Consider the following 12,207-nt stretch of genomic DNA (forward strand, 5'->3'; position numbering starts at 1 on the left):
AATACAAGACATAAACTACTAAAACAGTAAGAGAAGTGCAAATCAAGTATTTCAGAAATGCACATGGAAGAAATTACTTTCAGCCAGAAATAATCAACAACACTTCCTGGAGGCGACATCTGAGTAACATTTTAGAGGGTGGGCAAGATTTGGGCATACAGAAACGGAAACGAAGGATGTTTCAAGGAACAAGGAACAATATGACTAGTGCCAATAAAGGCAGAATCAAGCAAGAGTTAGGTATGCCCGTGAAAGTCACGCAGTGCAGTTTAGCTGGGGCCCAGGGCAGGTAAGCGGGACTCAGATGGAAAGGTGCAGGTTGGTCTAGACCTTCATTGTCACCGTGGTTCACACTGGCTACACATGGATACTGAGCATTTAAAATATGGCTACTATGACTGAAGAATTAAAGTTTTAATGTGAATTAATGTAAACTTAAAAACTGATACCTGATTCAGCTATAGGAAAACTTTTAAGTATGTTTGGAAGAACCTGGATATGTGAATCTACTTTTTCCAATGGCAGAGGTTATAAAATCAAAATATAGATCAAGTATTTTCGGTGAAAATGTAGCATCTGAATTAAGATGGGCTGTTAATAAGGTGACCAACTGTGTAAGTTTTAGCACTGTAAGTCATACAACACAGGGTTACCCCAGCTGTAAGTATAATATATATTCTAGATTTTAAAGCATATAACTCATTAATAAAATTTTTAATTACATGCTGAGATAATATCCTGAATATATAAAGTTAAATAGTTCACTTTACCTGTTTTTTACTTTTTTTTAATGTGGCCATCATAAAATTTTAAATTACACATGACATTTTATTTCTATTGGACAAGCACTGGTCTAGATAAAAGCAGACCCTGAGTACCAACTTAAACTTGGCTACTATTCAGTAGGAAATAAAAAGCCACTAAAATCTCCACGTTAGTAGGGGGTTGTTTTGGTTTTTGTTTTTGGTAAAAGGAAGTATTGCAGCATTTGGAAATACAAAAATAACACTGCCCATTAAAAGTTAAAATTTCCAACAGATCAAAGCAGAAATGAAGTCGCCAAGAAATGGTTCCAGGCCTGGAAGACCTGACTAGTTTACAAAGGCTGTATAATACATGGCTTCAAGCAAGTTTCTAGTCTTGGGTATATGGCAAACCACTTATGAACAGTTCTGTTTAAAAGTCAACTTTTATACTTATGCTTTCTTTTGACAATCATAGGTTTCTAGATCTACTCAACATCTCATATTTTTACAAAGCAGGAAAATTTCTAATCACTATCAGAGAATCAAAGATAATGCCAGAACATTATCTAAGTTAACAATTCTGTTTTTTGGAGAGATTCTCAAACACCTCTGTCTTGCCCTTCCTCCAACAATGTTCTACATTAGAAAAGTCAGAGGATTATTTTAACTGCTACAATTCTGAGAAATCTTATCTACCACCCTGATTGGCCTCTTGAGCCCCGCCTCCAGTAACCCATAATTTAGGGAATGTCACCACCATCTAACCAGCTGCCCAAGCCAGAAATGGGAGTCATAAAATTTCCGCTTTAACTTCATGCCAAGGACCTTTTCAAATTCCATCCTCTTAATTTGTTTCAAATTTTCCTTAATACTTCATGCCATCCCCAACCATACAATTAAGTATGGCAGAATTGGCAGTGAACTAAATTTCTGTCTCTATATGGATTCTCTCGTTCATTTTCTGGGTCTAGTTTACTTTCATGGTTTTAATGCCCAAATTGTATCTCTAGGCTCAGATCTTTCTCAAAAATACCACAGAATTAGAAATTCAATTACTTGCTAGGAACATCCACCTGAATATTCCATAAGCATTCCAACCTCAAAAACGTCCAAAAAGTCAATTATCATCTTTTCCATCTAAATGTTGCAATTATTAGAATTCCCATACTAGAAAACTGGACATCAATTTGTCTCCTAATATCCAATTAAGTCCTTCCCATTTTATCTTGTCAAATCCTTTCTCCATTTTTCACCACAACCAATCCTCACCTGAACTCCCTTTAACAACCAACATCCAAACTTCATAATGTGACCTACAAAGCATTCCATGACCTGATGATCACTGCCCACTTTTTTATTAAGTAATTCAACTGTAAGTCAATGTTGGTACTCTATACATGCAGTAGGTTTTATCTCATGCATCTTTTTTCATGTGCTCTCTATGCCTAGATAATCTTCTTTTCAATTTCAGGAGCATGTGCCGGCCTCCAATGCCCACCCATGGAAGAAAAAGTAAATCCAAGTACACAGGTTCTATTGGTTTTAAAATCTAAGAATCAACAAATTACTCTCCTGCAGCCCCTAGCAGAGGTTCTCAGGTGCAAAAATCTACCATCAGGATATATTTCTGGTCATAGTTTCTCCAATGAGGATTAGAGGCAGTAGCTACTCATGCTTACTGGACCAAGAGAATGAGCATCCGGGACATTCAGTTTCTTTAAACCACAACTTTTGGTTTCTAATTATTTTCAGTTCTTAAGTACCTGTTCCTCAGCATCCTTTCCAAAAGAATGGCTGCCCAAATTCTGCTTGATTTAGCATCCTCTGTTGAGTCATCTGGAAGAAGTGACTTGCCGAGATAAGTCTAGGAAAAAAGGGCGAAGAAGCCAGGTAGATAACCTATAGTAATGTGATATTACTAGGAGCAGGGAGAACTGTCAGGTCAATCTTACTAAAGGAAATATTCTGTGTATATGATAAAACAAATCATTGCTCACTCAGAATTCACAGCTTGTCATTCCAACAGTTAATACCACAGAAGGAAAATGTAATGAAGTCCAATATCCAGCTTCAATATTTAAAAGGTATTCAGGAATCTACAGACCAATGAATGTGAAAATGGATTTTACAAAAATTCAGGTTCCACACATCAATTTTTATGAGCTTATCACAATAAAAGCTCCCCTAAGAGCTCAAGGGAGAGGAGACTTATCATTGAATCTATACTAATTAAGACGTGTTTAATAAATGTTAAACTGAACTAAAATATGGCTCAACTGTTATCTCATCTGCCTTATGTCTTCTCCCTCTATTAAGATGCATAAGGTGGGATGCCTGGTTGGCTCAGTCGGTTAAGCGTCTGCCTTCGGCTCAAGTCATGATCCCAGGGTCCTGGGATCAAGTCCCACATCAGGCTCCTTCCTCAGCGGGGAGCCTGCTTCTCCCTCTGCCTGCCTCTAACAAATAAATAAATAAAATCTTAAAAAAAAAGATGCATAAGGTGCCTCTCTGTACTCCTATAATTTTTTCTCTCACTATATTTTCCACACTGTCTTTTAATTTATCTGTTCTACGTTCTTCCTCTAGATGGGGACCATCCTGAGGTTTTGGCCATGTCTTTTTCATCTTTGCATCCCTAACATGTAACAATGCCTGACCTTTGTTAGCAATCAATGAGAGTCTACCAACTGACTGACTAATCAAGTCTTCTTTTTACTTGATTAAACCATCAAAAATTCTAAACCAATGCTATTCAAAGAGGCTAGCCCATAAACTGCTGGTTTATAATGAGATGAGTTTTGAGCAGAATATGTAAAAAAAATGACTTCCTTTTTTGAGAAAGTCTTGCTATGGAAAAATGTCTAAACTAAACAGTGCTGCTTTAGTGATACAGCTGATTTATAGTCTTGCCCCACTTTGATCCAAACACTTGAGAGTTAGAAAAAGATATTTTCATAAAGAAAAGTAAGATGCTGAGGAATGGATGGTTAAAATTAACTTTAGGGTCTTCATCCATCTTTATGAGCGCATATATATTTACAGACCCCCAAGAAGATTTAAAATAAAGGCACCTACTTTCACTGGTTAAAAAAATAAAGACACAGGGCACTTAAAAAGTTTTTTAAAAGCCAAGACACATTAAAAAAAACCTAATAAATTTTTAATTAGAATTTTTCATTTTTTTTAACAGGACAAGTAACAGATTACATCAAACTTCAGAACTTCTCAAATATCTAGTTATTATACACATTCCCATCTGTCTTGCAGGGAGGGATCTTGGTCGGCTTAACAGTTTCAGGTAAAATAAGCTGCATAATAGTATATATTACAATAATAAATGTACAATGTTTACATGAAATATGTTTTAGAAGCAAAAAAAAAGATGCATCTGCATCAAAAGGCGACCTTTTAAGATGCCACGACTATTTTTTACATTCACTCTTGCAACAGGTCACAAGATGGGGGTCACTAAGCTCAGATAAGTCACTATGATGCACATAAAATACAGAAAGATTGGTTATTTTATATATTATATATATATTTATATTTTCACACTTTAGCATCTGAGACATAAACTGAGAATTTAAAATTTATTCTCTTCAGATAACAAATCATTTTTTATTCTTCATAAACATGGTGCCCACAAAAGCACATAGGTAAGGCACAATAGGGTTTTCTGTTACAGAACAGTGTGCATCATGTTTACTTAACCAGAAAACGTGCATTATCTGTGCAAGTTCATGCTGCAAACCCAACACATATACAATTAAAAAACAAAAAGGAAACTGAGCTTTAAACAAAATCAAAATTGGTACAATTCCAGCTGTTTCACATATTCATTTGGACTGACAAAGATATATCAACAGGTTATTAAAAAAAAAAAGCCAATTATTACATTACAAGTAAACTCTGCTCAGCAACTATTTTAATCTGAAATAATAAACAGTAATAAAACAACTTTACTGAAACAAAGTAAGTACCGAGGCACAAAGCGACGGTCACTCGTGCATTTACTATATTGCAAGCTTTCATGACCCAAAATTTCAAATATAATTTTTCAAAAACACATTTTGCTGCAACAATATGCCCTGCTTTAAACCTGACATACAACAGGGGAGCTGACATTTCATTGTATTATAAATAGATTGGGAAAATGACTTAATCCCAATAGTACTATGTCATAGTCCTAGTATTTATAATAAATACAGCTTTTCACAAAATACTTTTCCAATATCTGCCAATTGCATCTTTATTGCTCACATAAATTTGAACCCATTACAACTGATATCGGAACTTTCACACAAAATCATACTCAGACATTTTTATATAAAACTTATAAAAGATATTTTAAACTTGTATCTAATACTTCCAGGTGTCTGGCTGTTTGATCTATGTGATAGTACAGCCATATGTATGTGTGTGTGTGTGTGTGTGTGTATACACACACACACACATACATATATATACACATACACACATATATACACATACATATATATACACATCAGATTATGAATAAAATAGGAAGCTTATTTTACTGCTTTAATGCAGACATCCTCACAAAACAAGACTACTTTCGCCACCACCAGCATTTATACATATATACAAAAGCCAGTTTAAGTACATGTACATCCACCTACACTTATATGTAACCACTAAACCCAAATTAGTTTTCCTGTATTCCAGCTGTAACAAATGAATCTCTTACAAGCAATAGAAACCTAAGGTTAAATTGGGAAATAACAGTTTTACCACATTAGCCTGGTAAGGAACTATTATGCAGGTGACTGTATACAAAAATTCACAACATTAGTTCACAGGAAATTATGGAAATACGAGAAGCCTCTTCACCATGCTTTTGTGTGATTATCCAAACACTCTGTGGTGCAAAAACACAATCACCACATCTGAAAATGCTTAATAAGTCAATGTTCCTCATGCAAAACTGTAAATGCATCGGCTTAACTGAGCTCCAAAAACTGAATGAAACAATTGTTCTGCCTGCTCAGCATTGCTGCCTCACTGCTAAGTCCCTTTGGAACCTTAAGATTTCTGGAACATTCAAACAGAGCTGTATTCAATAAAAATATTACATACAAAAAGCATTTAAAAGGAAGACAGGAAGCTAAACAGGAATTTTCCTATTGTAAATACCAGTCCTAGGAGTAGAAGAAAGTCTTTTCAGGAACCTCCTTGAGAATTGGCTAGGCCAGTCCGAAGACGAAGATGAGACATAGAGTTCATATGTTTATTTGATGGCTTCAAGGGAGTATTGCAAGTAAGAGCTTGGGGAAAGCGATGGTGATATCTATCTAGTCGTAAATATTTTACTGTAACCAATTTCCCTGTTGTAAGATAAAAATAATATTTTAGATCTGTAAAACTGTGCTTAATATTTATAGAAAACAAACTGGTAAAAGACATATGAACACAATATGCAAATAAAGCAATCTTAAATAATTACTCTTGAAAATGCTGACCTAAAATTCTTTAATTTAAAATCTGGTATAGTTTAACAGTAAGCCATAATTTATCATTTTAAAATGTTTGTAATACTCAAACTTCTTACCATCAAACCAAGAGCCATGCAATGCCTTAAAAGCTTTTCCAGCATATTCTGGAGACAGACATTTAACATATACACAACCCTGTGATAATTCAAAAAAAAAGAGAGAGGAAAAAAAGAAACAGTTTTAGTTTAATAGCAACAAATCCAAAATGTAGAATTCAGTAGTAAAAGTTACTTTAATTACCTCACGTGAATTTTTGTCTACTGCAATGTGAACAATGCCATCATTATCACTGCATTTTTCTAAAATTGCTTCTTGAATTGCCAAATGCCACTGATCCCCTATTTCCCTAAAAATTAAGGAAAACAAAAATCAACAACCATACTCCTACTCAAAAGTCTTCATTGTCTCTTATAACATACATATATACTACCAGAAGGGGATAGTTTCAAAACCACATATTGTTAAAACTAGTAGTTAAGTAAATGCTTGTTACTAGCAGTAGATTTAAAAAATATTAGCATTCAGTCCCAGACCTTCTCTCACTTTCCAGTGTAAGAAAGCACAGAGCTGTGCAGTGAAGGATTAGCCCACCACAGCAGAACAAATGTGCTGTCATTTTTATGTCTGAAATCTTATGTACCTGTTTCTTTTTTTTTTTTTCTTCCTAGCAAGTGTTAACATTTTAATGAGTTGTAGTGAACTCATAAAAGTTGAGTATTATTGGGGCACCTGTGTGGCTCAGTCAATTAAGCATCTGCCTTCGGCTCAGGTCATGATTTCAGGGTCCTGGGATCCAGCCCCACGTCAGGCTCCCTGCTCAGTGGGGAACCTGCTTCTCCCTCTCCCTCTGCCTCTCCCCCTGCATGTGTGCATGTGTGCGAAGGGCATGCCCCCCCACTCACTCTCTCAAATAAATAAAACCTTTTTCAAAAAAAGAAAGTTGATTTTTTTAAAGATTTTTTTTATTTATTTGAGAGAAAGAGTGAGAGGGAGCAAGCACAAGCAGAGGGAGAGGGAGAAGCAGACTCCACACTGATCAGGGAGCCCAATGCGGGGCTCAATTGCAGGATCCTGGGATCATGACCTGAGTCCAAAGCAAATGCTTAACTGACTGAGCCACCCAGGCACCCCGAGAGCCACCAGGTACCCCAAGTATTACTTTTTTTTTAAATGATATTTTCAAATTCCTAAACTTTAGGAAAATTCCTAGAGTAAATAGTTCATTCTGAGCTTCTCTTTTTCAAAATAATGGAAGAATGATACAGGACAAACATTTTGCACAAAGAGTCACCTTACTATTATGAGAGCTTTAAGATTTCCTGCTGCAGCAGTGCATATTTGTCTTACTTGTGAGATATAGATGGTGGGCCAAAGGGAAAGCGGCTATACTTTAAAATCATAAATCTTCATCTTAGGTAACAAAATACTGGACTGGCACTGATTTCCTAATCCCTAAGGTATGGGGTAAGCTTCCCAACAGAGGGATCACCACACTGCTAAGTGCTTCTATCTATGCAAAATGGAGAGGGTTGTGTACATATACTAACAGGGCTTCTCCACATTTCCAATTTTGTTGTCACTTATTTGCAATCTCATATCAACTATTTCTTGAAATAAATGAGTTATTAAATGAGACTTATGGGTATTCTATACATAATACAGTTTCCCCTGTCAGGATTTTTTTTTACAAAACAGAATCTGACCCGTCACATCATTGAACAAATAAGCAGTTACCTCTAGGAAGCAAATTCTAAAAATTATTACAGCTTATATATGAAATACTAGAGATTCTAAGGCAGTAATTTTTGCCAGTGCTAATCTCTGGATGCATGTGCTGCTGTAATCATATAGAAAGAAATTTTCTCAAATATTAAATGAACAGAAAAGTTTCTCAAATATTGCATGGACAGACAGGACTTACAGAAAGTGTGTACATCTTTGCAGAGATTTTTTTACAATTAGAGACTGGAAGTTTAAAAATAGCAGATATTTTTACCCATATTGCCTACTGAGGCAAGAATGTTGGCAGAAGAGACTTATACACTTAATAAAGGGTACTGTTTATCACCATGTGTATCATTAACTTGACTCCAGCATTTATCTGCTATGGGGATTCACAGTACCTACAAAGCTTTGTAGAAGTTTAACAAATTATTATACATCCAGGTCTTTTGGCCAAACCTTTGCTTTAAACTTAACAAAAGAGGAAGAAAAGGAAAACATAACATTTCTTTAGAGATTCAAAAGTAAGAGAGACTGTTCAATTACAGACAGCATTTTAAGAATATTCCAAATAAAAATTACATACACCTCTGATCATAATACTTACATTACTGGGTCAAACATATTTCGAATCTTTAGACATGGTGTCAAGCTATTTGGTGGTGAATTTCTTCTATCTAAGTGAAATGCTACAAAAAAAAAATCAGTTTTACTATTTGTCACTGTTCCATTTTGTTGAAAGGTATTCAGTCACTTTTTTCAAAAAATATTCATCACATGCTTTTACTGGGACCCAGACCCCTGGAAGTTAAAGTACATCAGAGAAATACAATCATTGCTCTCACAGAGTCTGCAGTTTAGTGGGTAAGAGAGTTCAGAAACTGTGTCAAAAAAAAACAAAAAACCAAAAACCCGTAATTATGGTAAATCTTAAGAAAGAAGAACACAGGAAGCTGTGAAAGTAACTTAAGGTAGTCTGGAAGTATCAGATAACACTTCACTGAGGAAGTGAAATTTATGCTGGGATATAAAGAATAAAGAATAAAAGTAGGCAGAGTAAAAAGCAAATGTGCCAGCTTATATACAGCCCCTAAGACAAGAAGGAGCTTAGTGTAATCAAGTAAACTAAAGTGTAGTCAACTAAAACATAGCCACCGTGGCTAGAGTGGGAACAGAAAGATAAACCTTAAGAGAGAGAAGTCAGATTATTGAGGACCATGCAGATCACATTAAAGTGTTTAGACATTACCATAAGAGCAATAGAAAGCCACTCCAAGTTTTTTTAAAGAGAGTAATAATTTTGAGATGTCTTTTAAAAATTATAATTTTTTAAAACAGACTGTTAAGAATCGATTAAACAGAAACAAAAGTGAAGGCAAGGAAACCAGTTAGAGGGTTATTATAGTTGTCTAAGAGAGAGATGATACTAATGTGGATAATATAGGCTAGCAATGCTGATGGAAGTGGACAGAATCCAGGACGTATGGAGTAGATTTGACATGACTTATTTAAAAGACTATACATGGAGGTAAGGAAGAGATTAAGGATAACTCCTGGGTTTATGGCGGAACCAACTGAGAAGGGGTATCATTAATTAAACAGGAACACTGCGGGGAGGGGGAGGTCCATTTTGCAAGAGAAGATACTAAATTCATGTACATGCTGAATTTGTGGTGTCCATATCCTAGTAGACAAGTATACAGGTGGGCATAAAAATCTGAAAACCAGAGGACTTAATTCAAGAAATGAATTTGGAAGTTATCAATATACCTACGGTAAATGAAGTCACAGCATGAGATCATCTATAGGTAGAAGGAAGACAGGTAGAATGAGAAAAGAAGATGGCCTTGAGAAACTCCCAACACTTAAAGGTCCAGTAAAAGAAGAAAATCCAGAAAAGAAGATTGAAGAAATGGTCAAGGTAGCAAGAAAACTAGAAAAAAAAGTGGCATCCCCAAAGCCAAAAGAAGGAAGTTTTAAAGCAGGCTCAATTGTTAACACTGCTAAGTAAAATAAGGACAGAAAAGAAAAATGTCCACTTGGTTTAGCAATATGGATGTCTGAGAGCTGTTTCCTTGGAATGAGGGGGATGGAAAATAGACTGGAGTCAGCAGAATACAATGGGAGGTGAAAGAGTAAAAACAATGAGTACGGGAAACTGTTTAATGCTATTTGGCTATAAATAGGAAGAGACAGTGATAGCTAAAGAACAATATACACTCCAACAATGTGTTTTATTTTTTTTAAAGATTTTATTTGAGAGAGAGAGCACAAGCAGGGGGAGGGGGAGAGGGAGAAGCAGGCTCCCCACTGAGCAGGGAGCCCAATGCACGGCTTGATCTCAGGACCCCAGTATCATGACCTGAGCTGAAGGCAGACACTTAACAGACTGAGTCACCCAGGCACCCCTCCTACAAACATGTTTTAAAGATAAGAAAAACTATACAGCATGTTTAAGTGCTGATGAAAAGATCCAGTAGAGGCAGGGGATTTAGAACACAGTGGGAGAAGATATTTGAGGAGATGAGGGAATGGGATCCAGAGGACTTAGATCCCATTCCCTATGGAGGGAAGGGCTCAGGTCTTTGTTAAGTGAGAAAACTCCTCAAATGCAATAGGAGGTGAGGGTGAGTGTGGATTCTCGCAATTTTATGGATATGGTGGTGGAAATCTGAGGCAGATACAATCTGATTGCTTCTATTCAAGTCATCAACTGAGAATTCGGAGAGAGAAGGGCAAAGGTTTGAAAAGATGGAAAGAAATCTAAAATTGTTACGGAGTAGGAAAGTGAAGTAACTGGTAAAGTATTAGAACATGAAAGTCAGGTAGCACTGAGGGCCTAATCGAGGTTGATTACTTATGTCGTACCAGTCTGCAGAACTGTATGACTTTCTCCTGCTATGCTCAGCTCCCCGCACATAGACAAAATAGTTTCATCCTTGGTTGGAATTTGCCAGGCTAAGATGAAGGATAGATAATGACTTACAGGTACTAGCAAGAAAAGGACTGGAGAGATGGGTTATGGAAACTAAGATGGACAGGAAAAGAAATAAAGATAGAAGGAAGACTGAAAAACTGGAAAAAGTAGGTACATGGAATAACTGGAGAGTCTGGGGATTCCTAAAAAAAAAAAGCAAATATATAAAGCAGGGAAGTTTAAAGGATGAGTTAATGGCTCGGAGTATACCAATGGGTTTAACAAGTGACAGGGATTAGCACCGGGTGTTGTGTGTAAGTGATGAATCACTAAATACTATGCCTAAAACTAATATTACATTGTATGTTAACTGGAATTTAAATAAAGACTCGGAAGGGAAAAAATATAAAGACCTGAATGTATCAATTAAAGATTTCAGAAGTATCTAGTGAAAAAAATTGTCTGGGTTGTGAATGTCCTAACTATGCCTGATACAGGGTGGGGAATGGCCACTAGACATGAAAAATCTTTGACAAACCCCAGATCAAGAAAGTCTGTGAACCTCTAGTACTACCCAGACTTCTCTGGCAGTGTACAGACTGTGTTCTTAGATGACCTTTTAGTTGCAGGCAATCTGAGTTCCTTGAAATTCCAATACTGGCCAGAAGAAATGAACCAGAGAAAATGGAAGCATTAATACCATCTTATCCTAGCCTAGACCCAAGTTTCCACAGAATAATGGATCTGGGAGAAGTTATTCCTGGCTAATTCTAATCACAAAGTAGTTGTGAAGATCAAACCGATTTTTAAGATACATACTTCGTCTCCCCAACTAAATTGTAATCATCTCCTGGTATAAGCAAAGAGACAGTGGTTACTGAATGATGATACATTTCAAATACCTCCGGAACTATGTTTGGATCCTTCAAATGAATGCTGTTTATTCTGAAGACTACAACTGTCAGAAACATAAATAATCCTCCCCAGCAGGTATGTTTTGATTTTTAACTGGTGCTTTAAAATACCATTAGAGATACTAATGCTATATAAGAATGCAATTTATACTTAACTATCCTTTAGAAAATGAACTAAAAATTCAATATGGTTGATTATTTAACAATTACTTGGAAAAAATACTATTAAGTGACAACAGCTTGTAGTGGGAGTGAATTCAAAACTATAATTACCAACCCTCCAGCCATGGACCTTTTAATTAAACCACTGTTATTTATAAGAGGATAAACATTAAGCCTGTTAATAAGTTAAACTATCTTTTTATATAAACCACCTCAACCCCCCACTATATAGC

At 35.9% G+C, this 12,207-nt stretch overlaps 1 protein-coding gene across 1 annotated transcript in view; it reads right to left on the minus strand.

The window, feature by feature from the left end:
- Window positions 1–5,168: 5,168 nt before the first annotated feature.
- The window catches only part of LEMD3 (LEM domain containing 3), a 64,144-nt gene continuing 57,105 nt past the window's right edge, over window positions 5,169–12,207 (minus strand). The window contains exons 10-13 of the mRNA XM_027594865.2: window positions 8,589–8,670; window positions 6,500–6,605; window positions 6,316–6,394; window positions 5,169–6,091 (exon numbers count right to left, since the gene is read on the minus strand). Coding sequence (XP_027450666.2) covers window positions 5,928–6,091; window positions 6,316–6,394; window positions 6,500–6,605; window positions 8,589–8,670 — 431 coding nt within the window. The 3' untranslated portion in view covers window positions 5,169–5,927. The remainder of the gene's footprint in view (window positions 6,092–6,315; window positions 6,395–6,499; window positions 6,606–8,588; window positions 8,671–12,207) is intronic.

This window comes from Zalophus californianus, chromosome 9 (assembly GCF_009762305.2).
Source record: "Zalophus californianus isolate mZalCal1 chromosome 9, mZalCal1.pri.v2, whole genome shotgun sequence".
Classification (NCBI taxonomy): domain Eukaryota; kingdom Metazoa; phylum Chordata; class Mammalia; order Carnivora; family Otariidae; genus Zalophus; species Zalophus californianus.